The sequence below is a fragment of the Nanorana parkeri genome, unplaced genomic scaffold (genome assembly GCF_000935625.1).
Source record: "Nanorana parkeri isolate BGI_ZX_2015 unplaced genomic scaffold, ASM93562v1 scaffold252, whole genome shotgun sequence".
NCBI classification, from domain to species: domain Eukaryota; kingdom Metazoa; phylum Chordata; class Amphibia; order Anura; family Dicroglossidae; genus Nanorana; species Nanorana parkeri.
In genome coordinates this window covers 665,029-688,503 of record NW_017306520.1, presented here as the reverse complement: position 1 = coordinate 688,503, position 23,475 = coordinate 665,029, and the positions used below count along the sequence as shown (strand labels likewise).

Here is a 23,475-nt window from a genome sequence, read left to right as displayed (position 1 = left end):
CGGTTCTACTTGTGGGAAGTGATGAAAAGAATGGGTTTTTCCATGTGCATTTGTCAGCTTGACACATTTACTATACCCTGCGTCTACTGTGGCTAATTGAATAGACTTGTATGATCCCCCTTTCCTTTGCAAAGGAGTAAGAGACAGGGCTGCCCCTACTTGGCCTTGTTTGCAATTGCAATGGAGCCCATAACTGAGGCACACTGCACCTTACAGCTTCTTTCCTTCTCTCTCTCCTTTCTTTCCCCGCCGCCTATTCCTCTTCTATCTCCCCTTCCGATATACTGTATGTTTGATTGCTTGTTTTAATGGATGCATCTTTTCTGATGCACTCTGTGTGGAGGAAACTTTGGTAGTATTCTACATTTCCCCCACAGAACTTTCCTAAGTGGTTAAACCCTTGGAAAGTTGTACCACTATTTTATACAACTTGAAAAAAATAGAATTCACCAGAAAATCCTTTTACAAGTAAAACAAAAGCCAAAACCTTTTTTTTTGTTTTAGGTTGGGTGAGGTTAGGACACCTGTCAGTTTTTTATTGCTGTCTGTGTCCCCATTAGAGAGATTCACCCTTCCTATTTGTCCTGGTGAGCGTTATCACTGAAAGCGAAAAAGAAATTCCCTTTGGGTTGTCATCAGTACAGGATTATATTGGCTATCTTCCAATGAAGAAACTAGTTCCGCTAACCCTGCTGACCACCAGGAATTCTCTCTCTTTAGACTGAATTTTTCTCACTACCTGTTGTAGCTATTGGGCGGGAAGAGTAGAAAATGTCCCCAATAGGACACTGAAAAAAATAGCTTCCATTCTACTTTTAACATACTCCCAACTGTAGTTTGAGGCTTTTTTTAGATCTGCCTAAATTTCAACTTTGAAAACACAAGAGGATAATTATCCAAATTGAATAATTATCCAAAGAAAATAATAGGCCAAATTGGCTTTTTCAAACACAATCAGGGCTATTCACAAAAGATGAAGAGTTTGGAGAAGGCAGGAGAAGGGAACAATCTAGGACAACATAGCTGAACTGGAAAGTAAACTGAATGGGAGAATTTTTCCAAATCAGCTATATTGTCCTAGATTGTTCACTTCTCCTGCCTTCTCCAAACTCTTCACCCTTTTGTGAATAACCCTGTATGATTTCAAATACGCTTTTCTTCATAACTGAAATGTATTTTCACAGAAGGTGATACTTACAGTGGTTTTCAGGAATCTGAATGCATTTTTTTAATTTGTACAATGCCAGTACATGGGCCAGTTATCACAGGATGTGCCTATTCCTCTCATAATCTCAGGAGTAAGGTAGCTGATGCTCCTTATGTTTATTGTCATGAGCAGTGAACTCCTAGACATCAGATTTTCCCATACGGACATATTGTTTACACATTATTTGCATACAAACAAAATTGTTCATATGTACTCAGATGCACTCTCTGCATTATACAAATGCCAAGGTCTGTGCATCCCCAGATGTGCAAAAGATCCACGTTTTCGATGCTTGAGTGGACAATTTTGGTATTATAGTTTATTAAGCATCTTTGTTCAGCAAGCTTTTTTTCACAAGTTTTCAATAGGGATTTCCTTGCACTTTTAGAACATTGCTAAACATAAATTAGTATTGTTAAACTTATTATTGCTTTATAAATATGGTTACAATCCAGTTATATCAATGTGAAGCCTTGTAATGTTCAGATACGATAAACAACTATATCTGACTTATAATATGCTTTTCTTCCAATGTTTAATAGATTATAATGAGATTAACAAATAACATTCTTATTACATACTAAAACATAATTGCAATAATCTTCAGCCTCTAATTCAGTTAATAATGCCTTGCTACATAATATTTGGTGGGGCAAGAGTTTAACATTTTCATTCTACTGTAGCTGACAATTTAAACGCTCCGTGAAAAGTTCTATTTAAAATTATAATACCAGGCTATATTTAACCATGTTTTCCGTGCATGACCTGTACTTCCTGAAGCGCCTCCCATGTATGCAGCATTAGATACCAGCTTTTACAGTGACTTTGCTTTAAGTATACAGTGTGTATTTTAATCCATTGTTATGTTTTGTATACATTACAATAGCTGGGCACGTTTGGGTAAAAATTACACTGATAGTCTCAACTATTATACTACTAACAGTAGAACACCGGTCAGCGCCAAAAGAAAAAAAAAAGAAACTTGTTTTGTTGGTGGGTTCTCTTTTGTATTGAATTATATTGTGTTAAATGAGAAGAAATTTTTGTTTTGTACTAAGATGGCAGGTTTCACTTTAGGGGTAAAGTTAGTTATATCACATATGTTGTCTGCTCAGACATTGGCTTAATGTGTTGAGACACGTGTTAATGTAGATTAGTTGTACCCAAACTATGCCCCTTTGCTTGCCCTTAAGAAATGATTGGCCTTTGCAGTGAGGCAACCTCCACACTGCAAGGGTTAAGTGCTCGTTTGTGTCTAGGTTCAAAAAAAACAAGGGCACATTTAGGTTTGTAGATAATTGGGCACTGACAGAATTTTTATAATTCTGGCTCTGTACGCCACCACAATGGATATGAAATGAAACCACTGAGATGCAATTGAAGTGCAGACTTTCATCTTTCATTTAAGGGGTTGAGCAAAAATATCATACGAAAGGTTTGGGAATTGCAACCATTTTCTTACACAGGCCCCTTATTTTAGGGGCTCAAATGTAATTTGACAAATTAAGACATTCATAAATAAAATGTTCATTTTTTATACTTTGTTGAGAATGATTTGCAGACAATGACTGCTTGAAGTCTGGAATGCATGGACATCACCAAACGCTGGGTTTCCTCCTTTGTGATGCTTTGCCAGGCTTTTACTGCAGCTGTCTTCTGTTGTTGTTTGTGGGTCTTTCTGCCTCAAGTTTTGTCTTCAGGAAGTGAAATGCATGTTTGATCGGATTGAGATCAGGTGATTGACTCAGCCATTCGAGAATATTCCACTTGTTTGCCTTAAAAAACTCCTGGGTTGCTCTCGCCGTATGTTTGGGTCATTGTTCATCTGTAAAGTGAAGCACCGTCCAATCAACTTTGCTGAATTTGGCTGAATCTGAGGAGACAATTTATCTCTATACACTTCAGAATTCATACGACTGCTTCTGTCACATCATCAATAAACACTGGTGACCCAGTGCTGTTAAAAGCCATGCATGCCCATGCCACTTTGTTTTACAGATGATGTGATAGCTTCGGATCCTGAGCCCTTCCAAGCTTTCTCCATACTTTTTTCTTCCCATCATTCTGGTACAGGTTGATCTTAGTTTCATCTGTTCAAAAATGCTGTTCCAGAACTGGGCTGACTTTTTTAGATATTTCATGGCAACGTCTAATCTGGCCGTTCTATTCTTGAGGCTTATAACGGATTTGCGTTGTGTTGAACCCTCTCTATTTTGCTGTGTGAAGCCTTCTCTTTATGGTAGATTTGGATAATGAAAACTTGTGTCAGTGTCCAATTATTTGCAGACCTAACTGTTTACACACCCAAACCTTGGATCCGGCCAGCTGTAACAGCACTCCCTCCAGGTTGTCTCCACCTCTGTTGCAGCAATTGTATGTCCCTTGGTGTCCTCACTTCCTATATACTGTGTATAGAATGTGATGACTCAAGCACCTTAGACAGCTGCATTGGAGGAAGAGCGAGGTGGAAGGGACGGGTCTAAGAGCTGGCGGGTTCAGTGGATCAGGCGAGTATAACTTTTTTATTTTTAACCCTAGACAAAAATGAGCACTTACCCCTTGCAGTGCGGGTTCAGATATGTATCCCCCCAGAGTTCCTATTTAACATGTTCTGTCTCTCATTGAAACAATGGGGAACAATTCCTTCCACTGATACCAATAACGTGGCACTTTTTCTTCCACTGACGCCTATGATGAGGCACTATTTATCCGACTGACACCGGCAATAGGACACTATTCTTCCCTCTGACCCAAGTGGGCGGGGGCACAGGGTCAACCAACAATGGGCTATGATATATATCCAAGTCGTACCAATGATGAGACACAGTTTCTCATACTGGCGCACTGTTCTTTCCACTGGCACAAACAATTGGCCACTATTCCTTTCACTGACATCAATGATGGGGTACTTTTCATCCCTCTGATTCAAACAACACAGCATATTTCCTCTCACAGCCACCAATGATAGGCCATTTGAATGGCAACTCAAACACACCTCCCATCTGTAATGTGATTGACTGTACGTTGCGATTGAAAAAAAATCGTGCATGCATAATTTTTTTTCAATGCACTGACCTGGTGGGAACGGGCCCTAAAGGGACTCTTACTACTCACCATTCTATTGAAAACTAAAAAAAAGCTTTTGCTTTAGATATGCTTTAGGGCCAGTTGCCCGGCGCAGTCCCAACACAAAGTTATGGTAATTTGCCTTCTTTTCAAGCAGAACAGTTTACACCTTGGTGTGCGCTGAAAAAGTTTACACCTTGGTGTGCGCTGTACATCATACAGCACTTTTTTTCAGTGCAGCATGGTATGACCCACGATGTGGCCGATAGAACTCTTGTGACATTTCAATAAAGTTCTAACAAAAATCTGGATCTGCACATCGGCACTGTTCACTCCAGCGAGCACCAGTATCTGTGCAGTCAGCTAGCCAGTGTGAACCAGCTCTTAAGTCCCTGTTCACACGGCCACCGTTTGTAACTTGTATTTGTCAGCACGGAAAAGCTCCGCACAAGCCTGTAAGTATGCGCCTCTTTTTGGGGAGATCAGCACAATGTGACCCTTTTTCATATTCCTAAGCGCGATGATCTGCCCCCCCCCCAAAAAAAAAGCTCATGTACTTTTTTCCAGCGACTGGCTTTTTTCTTAGCTGTGCTGAAACATGAACGGGGACTATAGAAATCAATAGGTTTTTTTGTGCAGAGCTTTTCCGTGCTGACAAATACGAGCTACAAACACAGAAAACAGAATTTGGCCAGCTGTTGGACAATAACATAGAGTAGATAGCCTTTTGTTTGTCTTTTTTGTCTAAGCTTACCAGATTCCCTGCAATGATCCAAAATAAAAAGCCATTGGTTTTATATTCTCTTTGATTAGGCGTGCAAAATGTCTTGGTGAAGTCAAGTTTTGGTTCTGTTTTGGGACAGTATACCAGTTAACTCTATAATAACCTAACTTTTGGATGAGATTTTTCAGAACAATAAAAAGCTGTGTCCATACAAAACCTGATTCTCACAGATTTAACAGAACTGATATGATAATTGGGCTGTGAAGGACTTTCAGTTGTCAGAACCATTTCTCGTTGTATACAGAGATTTTATAACCTGTTCTAAAATCTGTGTACATCTGGATCAAACTCTAAAATGGGGAGGATGTGTTTAAGAGAGCTTACGCTGCTTCTGCTCATCGATATTGTTAGGAGATGACAAAATATAGAATTATTCCTTATAAGTTATTTAGGGGGTTATTCACTCAGCTGCCAAAGGCAAAGGGAGCCGAACACCGTACGTCGGCTGGCTTCCGCAGGCTTCGACTCCCTTCGGTTCAGCCAAAGTGAAGAACTTGTTTGACTCAGCTGATCCAACATCTGGATTGGCTGAGCCGAACGCCCTGCAGTTCACTCGCTGCCATTCGCCCTTAGCCTGTCATTGTATGACAACCAGTAGCCTGTCATAGCATGACAGCAAATTACGTCATGACCGACTCCACCCATTTGTTTTCATATGGCCGGGACTTGCAATAGTGATTTGACAGGTGCGAAAAAATGTTAATAGATAGGCAGAGCCAGCGATAATGTCACCACTAGCTCCGCCTATCTGTTTACATTTGGCCAGCATCTGTGAAATTATTCATTTTGCTGTGGTAGTTGATCGCGGGCGTCAGGTTTTTTTCTTATTTCAATGAGTCGGTATCAGCGGGGACAACGCTGGACATGGTGATTGACCTTTGCAATATGTTGGTGGATCAATTTTTGGTATTTTTATTTTTTATTGAAGGAATTGTCAAAAACTTTTTTTGTGTTTCTTTTTTCAATTAAAGATATTTTTTCTAAAAGTCTGGTCTCTTTATTTACAATTTTTCTTTAACGCTTTAGTGAATGAGTTGGGGTACAAGTACCCCTTACTCATTCACGGGGGGGGGGGGCAGCATGGGGTGCCCCCTTTATGAAAAGGGGTACCCTGATGCAAATAAGGCCCACTGCCTGTAGACCCCCGCAACCATCGGGTCAGGGTCGTGACAAAAAAGGGCCCTTGTCTTCATCCGCGTGGGGACAAGGTGCTTTTCCAGGAGGGATCCTGGAAAAGCACCCTCCCAATGCCAAGGGCATGTGGCCTGGTATGGCGCAGGGAGGGGGGGGGGCGCTCGCTGCCCCCCCCCCCCTTTTCCTGCCCTGCCAGGCCTGTGCTCAGATTAAGGGTCTGGTTGAGAATTTTTTTTGGTGGGGGGCCCCTAAAGGGCCTGGTATGACTTTTGGGGGCAACCCCACGCACTTTGTTTTAACTTGGGGTCCCTCCTATCTTTCCTACCAGACCTAAAGTGTCTGGTATGGATCGGGAGGGGGACTTTGCGCCGTTTTAAAAAATGCTTTTATTTTTTCACATTTGCAGGGAGAACGGTCTGCTTCGGCTGTGACTTCGGTCCAGAAGAGCCAAAGCATATGCGTTCGGCTGAGCTGCTCAACTGCCTTCAGGTGCTGTATGCTATTGTGAAAAGCCTGTACAGCAGCCCTTTGATTTGGTTGAACTGAAGGGCTCCGGCTGGTAAAGTGAGCTGAAGAATTAGCCGAAAATACGGCTATATCCTTCGACTCCTTAGTGAATAACCCCCTTAGATTAAAAAATCAACGATTGTCATGAGAGGGGTTAAGACAAGGTTTTAAACAAGAAGAGCCATTTGTATTTGATTCCACGCTCAAAAAAAATTGCTATCCCAGGCAGCTATTCATTTTCATTACATGTAGCAGTCATTAACAGTTTTAATTAAATGAAAAAGAGAGTTCATTGTTCGTATACATCATACCATATAAATGCCAAGTGCCTTAAGGCCTGAAACACCAAGACAGAGCTAAAAAATATGCTAAATCCTCTATCTATATCAGTATGCGTACATGAAAAAAGCAACTTAATGGTATAATTTACAGATTTAGTCAATATTTACTTTTAATTCCTATTAAACGACCTCTCCGTACTCTCCGTACAAATACATTTATAAGGACAGCTTGTGATTTTGTGATCATACAATCTGTAAGTTTTAATATTTACTGAAGAATGCATCTGAATGGGCAGATAGTATTTAGACAATCTGCACAGGATAAATAGGTTAGAACATGCAGTGTGTGCAGAGCTTGTATTAAGTAGTTTAATTGGTAGTAAATTAGGACTGATAAGCAGCGGTGTAACTATCAGGCTTTTATAGGTTGTCTTCTCCTTTAGTAGCAAGGTAAGATGTATAATCTCCTTTTTAGCAAAGGGACAAGTTGTTAAAATAAGTATATACTTGCAGGATACCTCTCCTATAGAAATCAATGTTTTGTCACTATAATATAGAATTAAGTGAAATATCAAAGAGTATGCCTCCCAGTAGTCATGGCTTTGAGGCACTGCCACAAGTTCGGTATCCTGGATGTAACACATATGATTTAAGACATTATTTCTTTGAGTTCATTAAGGGAAACTGGATTGTAGTAATTCTTAGACATTTGAGTTTTACTGCCGCCTACAAGAGGATTTGGACACTGCCAAAAACAAAAGGCAGTGACCAGCCTGTTATAACCCCACCCACACCCAGCATGCCTCCACTTCTTTGCTAGTGTACTAGGGGAATAGATGTATTTTCACCAGTGATAACAGTTTAACCATTTTTGCCTTTTTTTCCTTTTCTCTGGATTCTTTTTTCTTCTCTCAAGACTTTACTACATGCTGTGCGAGCTAGTCCCTTTTATGTAGCATAGAGACAAGATAGTATTGAGGTCAGTAGCCTTTTTCCTTCTAAGGTGGTTTAGCCTTTCACCTCAACTAGGAAATTGTTCAACAATCCCTATATCTTGCTCCAGTACATCAGAAGGAGATTTCCCTTCATTGTCTAGATGTTGTTCTTGCTATAAGAGTCCACATCCTAGCCACTGTTTCCATTAGGAAGACAGACTCTCTTTGTCATCCTAAATGAACCTTGCAAAGGGCAACCAGTGTCTTGCTCCACCATCTTTTAGTGTTTCATACAGATTATTGTTCAGGCCTATGAACTTAAGGATCGGGTTCCACCCTTTCCTGTTAAAGCACATTTTAATAGAACTTTCGTGTTTCTTGGGCTTATTGGCATCAATTGTTTCCCATTTTTGCAAGATTGTCACCTGGTCTTCTGTTCACATGTTCTCTAAGATTTACCAGGTGGAGGTTTAGGCCTTATCTGATGCCAGTTTTGCGCTGCAGGCCATCTCGAGTTTTTTTATTGTTGATTTATAGAGAGCTTGTTACTGTATTGTTTGCTGTGTTTAGCACCACCCCTTAGTTGAACTGCTTTACACGTCCTAAATGTCTCAGAATTACTACATTCCATTGTCCATCAATGAATGAGAAAGAAAATAGGATTTTTGTACTCTTTATAAAATTATTTTCTTGAAGTTCATTGAGGGACACAGGTCCCAACCTCATCTGTTTATGGTCTTACTCGCTGTAATTCTTTGTTACACAACTGAGGCATGCTGGGAAGTGTTATACCAAGCCGGTCACAGTTTTGTGTTTGACAGTATCCAAATCCTCCTGTAGGGGGAAGTACAACCCATATGTCTAAGAATTACTACATTCCTGTGTCCTTCAATGAACTCCAAAAAAGGATTTTACAGTGAGTACAAAAATCCTATGTTTATGCTGTCTTTGGGAACAATGCAATGGTCTCTAAAAGGGAGTGCTATTCCAGCACAACCAACTCTTCCTTTTTGGAGAAACAGAGGCATTGGTCATGTGACCTGCCACAGGGGGAAGAGGCAGTTGAGGATTCCTCAGGACTGGTGGGTATTAAATATATAATCATGTCAAAATTAAATATTAAGCCTTTAGCTATATGCAGAATTGAAAGCTACCTGCTACAGATTGTTGGTAATCTGGTGAACAGGGAACCACCTTTGCTTATCTGTTTGTACTGCAGGAGAGGTAAACCCAAACACATTAATTGCAAGCTGTTTTGTAACTCTCACACACAGAAAGCCTTATTTATCAGTACAAAGTACAGAGGTGTTGCTAAATTGTTACTACAACTCAGATTTAAACTAATATTAAACTTTTTTTTCAATAATGAATCCAGATCAAACAAGTATATATTACCCAGCAAAGTATTTCTTTAATTTTTTGCCCAAGCACTTGCATTCATTATGTTTCTGAACAGCTGTCTCCAACTGTCTCAGCTCAAATCTCTGAACTTCATGTCCAGTACAAGAACACAAGGCACACAGCAGTCACTGGCAGCTGTCCATCTAGGAGCTTGGAGAAGGCAGTAAGGAGGAGCTGGGAGCAGGGGAGTGGCTTGCCTTCCTGTGTTTTTGTGGAGGCATACACAAGGGTAGCTCCATAAATCCTGCAAGGGAAAGGAGCCACCCTAAAACAGGATATCAGTGCCAATGCTCAGGGGACCAGCAGATTCTGCAGGAAGCTAAAACCTTTAAACATCAAGGAGCAGCATCCATTCTAAGATGCTGATTTAATAAGCATTTGAAATGGCTTAAAAACATTTAGACTTTTTTAGCACTTTAAACCTGCCATGTAAGTGTGAATATGATTGGTGATGCATTATGCAGATGAAGGGAAAGTCAAATAGCACATGATTCAGGAAATACCCACCACACATGTAAGAAGCTGTCTGGGATCTGGCTGCAGTATATTTCAGAGAAATTACAGTAGACAACGTTAGAGAGAATTGGCTTTCACTTGTTGTATTAGCTCTTCAAAATGTTTTTGCTATTTATGGCAATAAGGTAATGATAGTGAGGAGTATGTTTATTAAACCGGAAGATATATCAGACAAAAATACACCTTCACAAAGGCAATTTAAATATTTTTATTTGTTTTTCTCTTGTATAGATTGGTTGATGATAGGTGTGTGGTGGAGCCAGCGGCTGGAGATCTTGACAACCCACCCAAAAAATTTAGAGGTGAGAAACATTATATTTTAAAGTCTTTAAATAAAGGTACAAGGCATGTATTGTTGTTAAAACCAAAATCATTTATATTGTATCAAGTCCATCCCATATTAATATTATTGTGAATAATTTTTTACTGATGCCTGTTTAAGTTGACTATTTAAAAAAAAAAGCACTTTCTGCAAGTAAAATATTATAAATACCTGTCCCTCTGCCCACTGCTGAACTTTGTGTGTCTTGCATCTGACACTCCTTGGAGAGCTGGATGACTGCATACCCCACTTCAATTTTTGGCTCCATCCACCAAAAATCTACATCACTAGAGGTCACAATAGTGATGTAGGGGCTGACAGATAGAGCCACAGAGTGCAGTGAGGTACCAGATATCTTACACACCTGCTGAATGCTGAAGAGTCTTCAGCAGGATTATCTCATTGCGGTGGCAGAATTGCACTTTAGTTCTATTGGAGATTCTACGACATTTGGGGCTTTAAACATGGCATTCGTGTTCTGTTCTGCTTATTTTGAATTGTGAGTGGGCCTGACCAAGGAAGAACTAGAAATGTAGTAGTCTGTAAAATATACAAATGTTATAGTGGTGGAGCCACTCTCCCAGTTCCCAGAATGGTGGGTAGAAATACTGTACATCTAAAAACTAAAGGGAGAAGGCACACCTAAGAGTACAGTTTCTCTTAGCAACTTAGAAAAAAAGGCTAAGTAGAATCTTACCTATAGGAGGTACCTGGGTCACACTATATAGTGTACTACAGCTGATGCATTTAGTAGAAACAGAAAGTAGGTCCAGGTATTTATATCTTTGCCCTGTCATCATTAGGAGCTATCTGTGTGCAGCCGCAGAACTGTCACCACTGCTATTGTACTAAATGCTTGTAGCCCACCTCCCCCACCCACTGTAGGGAGCAATGCTACAACGTACCCCAAATGTAATTTCTGCCTTTTGTGTTAAGGTAAGGGAATTCAGAACTAAATAACTTGTCAAGAAGTTCCATTGCTATTGGAGTTTCAAAAAGATAAAAAGAAATCAGGGGGTCATTTTGCTTACCAAAAAGTTAAAAAAAATGTTAAAACATTGGATAAAGCTTTGAATAGAGTAGGGAATGGTTAAAACTGTTTTTTGTTGTTTTCTTTCCTGTAAAAAAAAAACCAAAGTGATAGGAAGCAATGGACTATCCCCTATTAGACAGTTGTCACCAAAAAATGTGGAATTCTCCAACACTTTATATCCTGGTAATAATGATCCAATACCTTGTATATTTTTTTAATGATTTACCCCTTTCCTACATTTTTAACTTTCAAGCTGCCTTGCTCCTACTTAACATGGCAATTTCAACAAGCATCCAGCTTACTCCCTCTCTCAATGTTTTCCCAGACTGCTTGTTTAAGGTATGTCCCATGAACAGATACTCTGCTCAGAAGCAGTACTGGAAAGCTAAACAGGCCAAACAAGAAAAAGAAAAGATATCCGATGTTCTCCTTCTTCAGAAACTGCAGGTATCTATCTATCTATCTATCTATCTATCTATCTATCTATCTATCTATCTATCTATCTATCTATCTATCTATCTATCTATCTATCTATCTATCAACAAGCATTTTTGTTTAAATGAATATTAATATCCATTATATGCAAAAAGATACAATTAAAATAAATAGTAGATTTCAGAGGACAGTTTGGGAAACTACCATCTAAATCTAAACTACTACCATCTAAATCTTTTTTTATTTATTTATTTATTTATTGTTGCTACTCTTGTCAACTACACTATAGCATATTATGTGACTAAAGGAATACAACATATTTGAAAGTAAAGACTCTGTAAAAGGCCAACATAGAGAACACAGATGATATGCAAACTGCATTAATCAATACAAATAAATTAGATTTAATTCTACTAAAGCCAGATGAATGAGAGGTGATTTTATTGCTATGAACAACTGCAGTTTGCATTCAGCCTTTTGTCTTAATAAATAAGCTTAGTAACATTTACATACGTAGTCCTGCGCCCGGGGCAAGTGCCCCCCCCGCCCCCCGGTTGTTACGCCACTGATTCCACTAACTTCCTACAACTGATTCCTAAGTTGTGAGTGGTTCATGTAGTGATATAATCACTCCCGTTGTTGTTAAAGGAAACAAAGCAAAGAGCCAATCACAGAAAGTGGTATTCAAATTTTGGTAAAGTTCTATACACCAACGGTTTACAGAATGCCCCCATATATGCGTTTCGGTTCACGCTTTTATGTATTAAGGTGCTTTGCTTTAGGCAGCGCAGTCATTTTACCCCTTACCACACAAAGAAAACAGGTCCTGGTGCATTTTTCAAAGTGTTCACCAAAATGTACAGAGAAATCACATGTGTGCATTATGGTGCTCTAAAGTTGACTGTATATGTGCATTGGGGTGCAATTAACAATGAATAATAATGCACTTGAACATACACATACACAGTACTTTGACATGTGTTACCCTAACATGTATGGTGGTGTGAACAAGCCCTCAAAATAAGGAAGGTAATTGTCATTATGCTAAATTACAAATAGGCTTGTGTTGTCATTTTGTATATGCTATGTGAAAAGTATAGTTACTCTTTAATATAGAGAGAGAGTTTTATAGGCTTTTATGAATGACTTTAGTGTGAATATGTTGTTTATTGTGTGTCCAGCATTTTTAAGAATGTGTTTTCTTTATCTGTAGCATGCTGCTCAAATGGAGCAAAAACAAAATGATACGGAAAATAAGAAGGTACATGGTGAGGTGGTGAAATATGGAAGTGTGATACAGGTAAGCCATTCTCCTTTCTAATTCCACACTCCTGCAAATCTATGACATGTTTTAAATTATAAAAAAGTTCCAAAATGATTTTGAGGTCTCCTTAGAGGTATCAGTTTTCACTGATTTTACTTATGCTTGGGACATAGATTTACTGTGTTGACCCTACAAATAATAAGAGCTTGAACTATGCCATGTCCATTCCACAATAACAAAGCACATAGATGACACTTCTATCTGCAATATAGAACGATAGATGAATAGGTACAATTCACTCCCTGAAATCTCCCTCACATTCTCCAGCATTCCACTGGAAGCCTAACTTTTGTTTTGTAAAAGTAAAGTTTTCTTTCAAAAAAAGAACATCTGTCCATGCTGCCTTCATTTTGGACAAAGAGTATACATGCACACGGTGCCATAGTTGACCTTCCAGTCTGGGAAATTTCCTTTCTAAAATGGGATGGAATCAAAATTTAAATTTTTCCCTAGGTATTTCCTAGGGAACAACCTGGAAAATGTTTGTTATATTATAGGATTTAGCTGGTTACATAGTTATTAAGGTTGAATAAAGACACAGGTCCATGGTTCTACACATTTACATATTATTATAAAGCAGTTTTATAAAAGTAATTAAATTATTGGAATACATAGATATTACAGATAAGAACTGTTGTTCTTTTGGTTAAAAGAATTACGTGTCTCTCTGGTTATCTGTACTGTTAGGAAATCATGAAAATTATATAGATAGAGATTGTCCATCAACATGTAAGGGGTCATTGCACTCAAAAGTCATATTTTAATTATAGATTAAGCATTATATGCCTTTAATACTCCAACAATAAAATCTCCTTGCCATAATACCCAAATCTGTTTGCGTAGACGTGGAGGTTTTAGGTGTTCCCACCTGTTTGTGATTCAGCACCTCCTGTTTTATTCTCATTAATAGAAATATGTACCAAACACAACATTATATTCCCAGCAGCTGTACAAATCCAAAAACTAAAGCACAAAAATATCACCAATAGAGTGCTCAAGCAATATATGAGGTGGCTCGGTTCTCAAGCATCTACCAAAAATGAAATATGTTTTGAGTGGACTGACACTTTAAGGAAAGATCAAGTCACAAATTATACTAGTCTGTTAAGTTGTTCATTGCTAATTGGATTTAGCCAGGTTTATTCAATGGGCATAGAGAAAGTAAAATTACAGCAATATAACTTAGAGCAACCCTTCAAACAGGGGTCAGACTACAATGGAGGGCAGAACAGGGGAAGAACGGGGGCAGGGGGGGAATCTAAATCGAACTGAATAAGGAGATTCACATGTTGCAAACAAACATTGGAAATTGGAAATTATAGTACTAACTGCACTACAAAAAAGATACAGCTATTACAAGTGAAAAATGTAAAAATGGCTTGAATTATTTGTTCCCGAATGCCTGAAGTCTGCACAGCAAAATGGGAGAATTGGAAGCTTTGGTGCATGAGGAGAACTATGATATCATTGGTATTGCTTAATCTTGGCTTTGTTCGTCACATGATTGGGCTGTTAATATTCCTGACTATGCTCTCTTTCGAAAAGACAGGGTAAAACAAAAAGGTGTTCAGTGTTTGTCTCTATGTGAGAGGTGATCCAAAAGTGAGTGTGAAAGAGAATTTTGTTAATGGTGAGTGTGATGGTGCTGAGGCATTATGGGTGGAGTTGTATACTGGTATGCATAATATAAAGGTAATTGTTGGAGTTTGTTATAGGCCCCCCAATGTTATCCCCCTATGTGATAGCAATAAAGTTAAGTGGAAACAAAAAGTCTTAAAAAAAATAGTTACATTTAAAAAAAAATTAAATGTAAAGGGGCTCTAAAGGTTATGTGTACAACATGTGGGTTCTCATTATATTCATTCTTAGGCCCGGTTTACGCCTGGGCGTTTTGTAGTGCGTTTGAACGCTCTGCAAAATGCTCAAACACCGAAATCCCATTATTTCATATGGGTATGGTTCACACCTAGGCGTATTGCAGGCCGTATGAACGCGCTACAAAACGTTCTACGCCCAAAGAAGTACAGAAGCTTCTTTGGGGCGTTTTTGTCACGCGTTTCCATTGGGATACAGCCAAGTAGCCCTCGGAAAAGCGCTTTTGTCGTGCCGTTTTTTACAGCAAAAACGCGCGCCACGAAACGCGCGACACACGCGCATATTCGATACGCCTAGGTGTGAACCCAGCCTTAGGTTCTTTTGCTTGGGATAGTGTACAAAAGACACACTAGATGACAATGTATGAAATTTAACAAGCAGTGATTAACAAATATACAATTACTGTCTTATGTTACAGCTGTTGCACATGAAGAGTAATAAATACCTCACTGTGAATAAGCGTCTTCCTGCACTGCTTGAGAAGAATGCCATGCGAGTGACACTTGATGCCACTGGAAACGAGGGGTCCTGGCTCTTCATTCATCCATTTTGGAAGTTGCGCAGTAATGGAGACAATGTGAGGAAAGCTGCTAAAAAAAATGGGGATTAAATTCAATAAGGTTTAGAAGTTCTGTCAGGATTTTATTTGCATGTTGCCCCAGACAAGGAGATTTCTCTGCAATTTGTGTCCCCAAATGCATCAGAAAGTACTGGAAATCTCTCCAAATTGAGTAGAAGTCCCACCTTAGGCAGTTGTCACAGAAACATGTTTTCCCTTTCCTCCCTTTCTCCAAAACAGAAAGTAAAAGTGAATCTTTGCAGTTCAGACAGCAAAAAATCTGACATAGGTTCCAACCCTTCCCTGCTGTAGCCAAAGGTAGAAATAATGCCCTGTGTTCCACTTTAAAGCAGACAACGGGGGAAATATGATAAAAAGAAAAGTTTGTAACAAATGAAGAACTTTTGGACAATAATGTCAGTAAAAAAGAGAATGATTAACTCATAATTAAACTTGTATATAGATACCAATTAAGTTCTATTTTGAGTATAGTTATGCATTGACTTGTGAGCTATTAATGAGGCAGTATTACTCATACCTTAGTCATATGAATTATTTTTTAAAACACATGGGCTTTATGGTGTTCTATCAGTCAAATGTTTACTAAAGCTCTAAGTAATATTTGATCTCTATTACAGGTGGTAGTTGGTGATAAGGTGAATCTTAACCCAGTCAATGCCGGACAACCCTTACACGCTAGCAACTATGAGCTCTCTGACAACCCTGGCTGCAAAGAGGTGACCATGTGATGAAGCAAATAAAGCAGATTTTATTTGCCTATGAGTCTTTTCTTTGTAAATCATTTCATAACTTAGCAGTAAGAGCCACTCCTGCCTAAGCACACATGAACTGAATGCTATGAAGTTATCAAGAAATAATTCAGTCCCATGTGTAGTGTTTGATGGAGCTAAACAGTTTTATTATGTTTTGCCTCAGTCTGTTTTCTTTCTTTTTTAAATATTTAATTCTCTTGATTTTATTGTGGAGATGGAATAATTGTCATCTGCACATGTAGTAATATAACAAAAAACAGATTACTTTAATAATTATGTTCTAAATGTTCTAAAACAACCTAAATGACATGCAAGGAATCCGTTTTCAGCTTAGGTAGCTTGTTAGTGTAAGATTGTGCTAGCTGCTTACTTTTGTTCAGTAGTGACTCTAAAAAGGCCAACAGCTCAGGGAACTCCCGAGACTTGTAAGGTCACATCTGCAGTCACCTTGGTTGTGTCTTTAATTTCCACCAGTTTAAAACCATATATGTGGATGTATATTGTATCTGACTGATTACTTGGGCCTTCAATGTCAGTTTGTATAGTTATGTTAAATGAAAACCTGATTGTGGCCTAAATAATAAGCTGATTGTGGCATCTGGAAGGCAGTTGGTTATAGCTATGCACATCATAAGATATTACAGGGCTGAGCTATCGTAAGAGGAGAAATAAAATGATAGCCAATAGCAACCAGTCCAGCTTCACCTTTATGAAAAATAAAAATGATTTTTTGTTTGCTGCAGGCAAAGTCTTACATTTTTCTTTTTTACAGTCTTCTTGGACCAGCCCCAGCACAAGAATAGACATACATGGGCTGATTGTTCTTGCATATTAAAAACGATTTTTTTCCCCACCTGATCTCTTCTTTTTCAACCTCTTCTTGCGCTCTTCCTTTCCCTCTACTATATCTCTTTATAAGCATATATATTAAGATGTAAGGCAGCCCACCTCGATGGTACGGCTTACTCTGAGCTCACGGGTGACCTGAGCCACCAACTTGATGCTGGACCCCAGTCCCTCATAGGCTGCCTCCTATACCCACCATCTTATCAGCTCGTCTCCCGGACATGTCCAGAGTGACCAACTCTTTGCTCACATGATGTACCTTCATAGTACTTTATAACAAGCACCTTCTTTCCTGTCAGAAAGTTGTGAGCAACTCCGTACTGCTGTGCTTTACATTGTTCATGCATACATATGTAATGTATGGTTTGTTATTGCTATAATTTATCTTCTGCATAATAAAAATTCAGATGAGAAAAAAAAAACTATTTTTTCTTCAACAATTTCAACAATCCAACTGTACAATTAGCAGCTCAGTGGCAGGAAAGATGACTACATCTTCTGGTGTGGTCAGGACCATGCTTCTAGTTTGTTAGAGTAGGAAGAAATAACAATGATCTTACCTGAAATTGTTATACAACTGTACAAGCACATCATGTCTATTGACATTGACCATTCATTTAGAATAATTTGCACACCCGTATTTGGCCAGTGACCAATAGTCAGAAATGTGTAATGTACCGTAGGCAAATGTATACAGACAATTTCTATTGACTTTTGATTTTATATGTTGAGTTTATTGTACTGGTTAACATTTCCATATGCTTAATTGAAAAGTGAAAACAAAGATAAAGTATATGTGTAATATTTAATCAATGGCTTCAAAGATTTACCCTCCTAGAAGACTCTTGGGCATTAATGAAAGATAGCCTATCATAAATGTGCTTAACACAAACAAACCTGTCAACTGTTTTAAACATTGAAAAGTGAATGTGCTTAATAAAAAAAGACACTAGAAGGTGCCTTACTTTCATGGAAAACCAAAAAAATTATCTGTGCCTCTCTGAAACTAGTTTTACTTTGCTACTAGGGACCTGGCTTCATGTAAGCTGACATTCTCTTTTGAAATGAGAGTGCCATTGCTGACCCCTCAATAACTTTCAATGGACTGGGAATGTCAGTTGGACGCTTTTATACATAAAGTTGGGACAGTAGTAATTTATATTGTTACAAGGAACACACAAAGGAGAGTTTTCTTGCTGGTAATATCAAACATTTTAGATTTTCTGCTCTTAGGCTAACCTTTAAGAGTTTTCAATAGCTACATTTTAAAAGTTTTACAAGGCTGATAGGTTAACTGGATTTGTTTTTTTGTTATTTGGATTGTGATGGTTTGCTTTGTATCTAGGTGAATTCACTGAATTCAAACACCAGTTGGAAGATTAATCTTTTCATGCAGTTCCGAGATTACATGGAAGATGTCTTGAAGGGGGTAAGATGTAAACCTCTCTTGTGATTGATTTGCTGACACTTCTGAAGTTGTACATATTTTACTGAGCTTTGGTAAGAAGGGCCATTAAGACATACGAGGGGAGGCCCATAAGTTCTTACCCTCACCATGATCTAGATGTGCTAGGGATCTGACATTTTGCAGGTTCATAGGTGGATATCTTAATAATATGCATGCCAATTGTTTTGTAGGTCATGGTGAATTATAGTTAGAGCCAAGAGAAATGGAGTAGGTGTAATGTAGCACATCTAGATCATGGTGAGGGTAAGAACTTATTGGCCTCCCCTCGTAGATGGGCCAAGGCGCACAATACAGTTAGCCTTAATACCCTTTGTAAAACACAAGAGGTCAATATATTTTAGAAAAATCATGTATTTATATATTGTTTTATGATCGTAACAAGTCGAAACGTGATTTTTTAATTTACTTTGCTGTTGTGCCTTAACTTACCTTAAGAATGAAAGATTACATTTGATTAGGAATGCAAAGTAGGACATTTTTAAATTAAGGACTTAGGATTGAAGATTAAAGTCCCACAGCTCCATCAGAAAAGGAGACACTTTAAAATATTGGTCCACATCTTTTCCTAGAATTCCAGGTGGATGAGATATGGGCTTTTGCAAGGCTTTTTTTTTTTGAGGCTACTTTGCTAGCGAGTCTTACCATTGGACTTGGCATAAATGTAGCTTAAATGGGCTCTCGGACACACTGTAGTTAATATTTCTGTGCTTGAGTTGCAAATGTGTAATTGATGTGAGTATTATTGGGGAAAAGGGATGTCTCTCTGTAGTATTTCATATTATGAAGAATGCGCCAGAGGGAGCTGGGACAAGCTAAGGTGGGTGGAAACACCCATAACTTCCAGGTGGACAGAAACCAAAAGGGGATTAAAGTAGGCAAATCTCCTTGTTGAAATATTCAAGATATATAAGAAGCAAGGGGCTGACTCAGCCCACAAGGTTCCACCTATAACTAAATGAGCCTTTAAATGGACTGGCACTTGGATATGCCCAAGTGAAGGGCTTAATGCCATTTCATCATGATTATCAATACCTGTCCTCAAAAGGTAATTTCACTTCCTCCCATTTTTTGAGAAAGTAAACTTGCCCTTTAAATACGGTACCCCTGTGGCCTTTAAGGACCCTGTAAAGGTTTATAACTTCCTACTGCTGCTGTTCCAGACGTTACATATGACATGCCTCTTTTTAGACTAATGTCTATGAAGAATATCAATTTTAAGCATTGAGGGCTATTGTACCAAAGGAAACCATCTTTGAGAAATGATTAAATGGCAAAGATTGTTATAATGTATTTCTTTGAAGTATTACAACTATCGTTAACAGACCAAAGGCGACAATTACATGATTCCCGCTTGGTTGAGCTCCATGCACAAGAACATACACGCCTGTGCTATAAGATTAATGGAACAACTGTTGGGTTTGACAGGGACAAAATCAGCCTAGGAGACAGAAGGTTTTATACACATAAATATTTTTTTTTCTTTACACGCATTATTACAAATAAATGGTTTCATTTTTTTGTTTCTGTCTTTCTGCTTTTTTATGTAATTACATAGAATGTTCTTTATCATAATGTGGTGTGTATAAATATACATTTCTTGAAAACTCTTTTTCCAGGGTGATGTGGTTCGTCTTTTTCATGCTGAGCAGGAGAAATTTCTTACCTGTGATGAATACAAGTCTAAGCTCCATGTGTTTCTACGAACTACTCTGCGGCAGTCAGCCACATCAGCTACCAGTTCCAATGCTCTTTGGGAAGTAGAGGTAAGAGGAACTATCATCACTCAAGTCACAATAACATGAATGTTCATTAAAAATCAAAACTTGTCTGCTAATTTGTGTTGGTTGAACTTCATGTATTACAATGTAACTTTATTGTTCATTAGGGATCATGTTTTCTGTGAACATTGTGTACATAAACATTTCATGGTCATATGTAGGTAGTCGTGAAGAATTATAGTCAGACAACATGACTAATAACATTATTTACTTTTGCACAGAGTGTAGTCTTCAACAGCCTGTACAAACAAAAGGTGAACAAAATAGGCTTGTAATACTATATACAGTACAAAGTTGATTATGTGCCTGGAGAGAGGTGGAGATGCGTCTTTCAAAACATAAACATTTTTTGGGGCAGATTTACCTTTTACAAATCAGTTATTTAGAGAAGAACTCCGGGCAAATTAAGGAGGGGGAGAGAGGCTGAAGGAACTGATCTAACAGCCAGCAGGGATCTTGGTTTGGGTAGGTATAACTGTTACTTTAGCTCCCTAGGCAAGAGCATTTCAAGCACATTAGTCCTTGCAGGGTGTGGGTAGCCCCCCAAGATTTAATTTGCCCTGAGTTGTCCTTTAATGCTGCTGACATCCTTCAGCCAAGCAGCAATGTTGCCATCTTCACTATCTTACCTCATTTAGACCCAAATTAATGTTATTCTTCAGAAATAGGACGCTCTCTTCCAGGACTTCTCCCATCCCCCTGGAACTCCCTACCATAATCTGTCTGCCTATCTCCAACTCCGTCCACCTTTAAGCGTCCCTTGAAAACTCATCTCTACAGGGAAGCTTATTCTGTCTCCACCTAATAACTGCACTTTTACTGCCTCCATGAGCTCATTCCTCACAAATCATGCCTTTTGTATCACTTGCTCCTCCCTTTAGATTGTAAGCTCTCATGAGCAGGACCCTCCTAACCATCTTGTCTTGAATTGTATTGTTACTGTACTGTCTCTGTTTATTTTATAAAGTGCTGCGCAAACCATTGGTGCTATATCAATCCTGAATAATAATAATAATACAGTATCTAGGTGGGCAGAGCAACATTGAACTATTTAATTTCCCACAGATCATGGGATTGGGTACAATGATAAGGCAGTCCCTGTATAACCCCTGTACAACATCAGAAAAAATGACTCTGACCACATCATTTTAAGAGATGTGTGAAGCCGCACACATACAGTAAATGCAATATAATCTATTAATGGTAAATTGCTAAATTAAAAGATAAAACTGTCCAGCGTAAATAAATAACATATGCTCCCAGCCAAGATTGTAAATATGCGACGTACACTAAAAGGTTCAGATAGAGGTAAAGTGCAACTGAAGTCAAAGCTTTTTTTTTTTAGCTTTGAATAGAGTGAAGAGACATTAAAACCCTTGTCATGTTTTTATTGCTGTCTGTGTCCCTGTTAGGGAGATTCCTTCTCTATTTGTCCTGGTGACTGTTTTACAGATAATGATATCACATCCCACATTTTGGGTTGTCATTAGAACAGGAATTGATGGGAAATCTTCCAATGGGGATAGTAGTTCTGGTGACCATGCTGGCCACCAGGGATTTCCTCTCACTTCCTGTTGTGGCTGTTGGACAGGATGTGAAGGGAAATCTTCCCAGTGGGCACAGATGGCAAAAAAAAAAGCTGACAGGAGTTTTGACCCTCCCTTACTCAAGACATAAAAAAAAGGTGTGGCTTCAGTTCTACGTGTAATTTTTACATAACCTGTGGATGCAATGAACTTCATGGGACAACACGGATTGTGGTTGCCATGGTAATGCACACGTGATCAGCTATGACACCAGCCATTAGAGGGACTGAAAGTTTGGTTGAGAGCTGAAATAAGCACACTGGCAACTTTGACAGTTGGCATGCCTTAAAAGTGACTATTTTAGGAGACATTAAATTGGTGGGTTTAGTTCCACTTTAAGAACCCACAAATCACCTACAGGAGCAATTGGTTTTAGAGACAGGATGCTGCTGTGAGAGGGTCTTTGTCCTCGCTACTATTGGCTGAGAGAATTTAATTTGCAAATAGGAGCAAATGATGCATAGCTAATGGACCAGGACGCTAGTGTAAGATGTTGGGGACTCTTGTGCTGAGAAGATATACTATATCAGCTGCTACTTCAGAATTATAAAAATCCTAATTTCCTGGTTGTTATATTGAAACAAAATAGTAAGTACCTTCTAAATGGTAGATTTTCGTACAAACTCAACAAAACATTTGATAATGCCATCAGAATGTTGTTCAAATGTTTTGTTAAATTTTAACATTTGATTTTGGAATTCCAGTTTCGCCACATTTTTGTTCATTCAAGGAAAAAATCCCATTCTGCTCCTTAAATTCAATACGGTCAAAAACGATCACGCCATGACCTCATTAACTATTCGAAAAACGTTTTTTTGAATGAAACGTTACTGGTGCGTAGCCCAGTGTCTCTTCAAGAAAAAGTTCTGACTTTCCTTTGACTTCACTAGCTGCATGCTTGTTCTGGGTCAATGCATTAGACAGTATTGAGGCCAGAGACAGCTAGTCAACTAGCGTTGTAAAAGGTAGGCCAGCAATGGCAGCCTTTCTTCTAAAACAGAAGAGTGTGTTGTGTGGCTGACAGTAAGAAATCCCAATATATGAGCATTGCATCGCCTGCATGTTAAGTAGCACAGCTCCCTGTTCAGACATACAGGTTGCTTAGACTAGAGGACAGCTCTGTGTTTATCTCTAGAATGGTTATATTGCTAGCATGAAGTATTAAAATGCATAGCTGGTTTAAAAAATACTGAATTTCACTTTTCTGGGTGGTGGTATTTCGTCGCATTAGTGTTGATTTTTTAAATATTTGAGTGTATTTATTTATGTGAGAGAAGTAACAGGCACAAAATAAAACATATGTGGCATAAATTTTAAAATCCTGGCTGCCACTATTATTTTAAATGACAAGCTCATCTGAAGATTTTCTAAGCTGGGTACACAGATCTTTTAAGATCAGACAACTGTGAGACCAGCAGTACAGGCAATTAAAAGGCCTATGTGATGTCTTAACGGATTACACTATGTCTATCTTTCTGCACAGGTTGTTCATCATGATCCTTGTAGAGGGGGAGCAGGCCACTGGAACAGTCTTTATCGATTTAAACATCTTGCTACTGGGAATTATCTGGCAGCAGAGGTAAGCTTAAAGCTACGGTGAATATTATGTAACAGTATTACTTATTTAAAAAAAAAAAAAAAAAAA

General features: G+C 38.6%; 1 protein-coding gene across 1 annotated transcript in view; it reads left to right on the top strand.

The window, feature by feature from the left end:
* Positions 1–23,475, top strand: part of ITPR3 (inositol 1,4,5-trisphosphate receptor type 3) — a 218,399-nt gene that overhangs the window by 20,577 nt on the left and 174,347 nt on the right. The window contains 8 exon segments of the mRNA XM_018556782.1: positions 10,063–10,133; positions 11,512–11,633; positions 12,835–12,921; positions 15,239–15,397; positions 16,018–16,116; positions 18,344–18,427; positions 20,083–20,229; positions 23,314–23,409. Of these exon segments, the coding sequence (XP_018412284.1) occupies positions 10,063–10,133; positions 11,512–11,633; positions 12,835–12,921; positions 15,239–15,397; positions 16,018–16,116; positions 18,344–18,427; positions 20,083–20,229; positions 23,314–23,409 (865 nt within the window).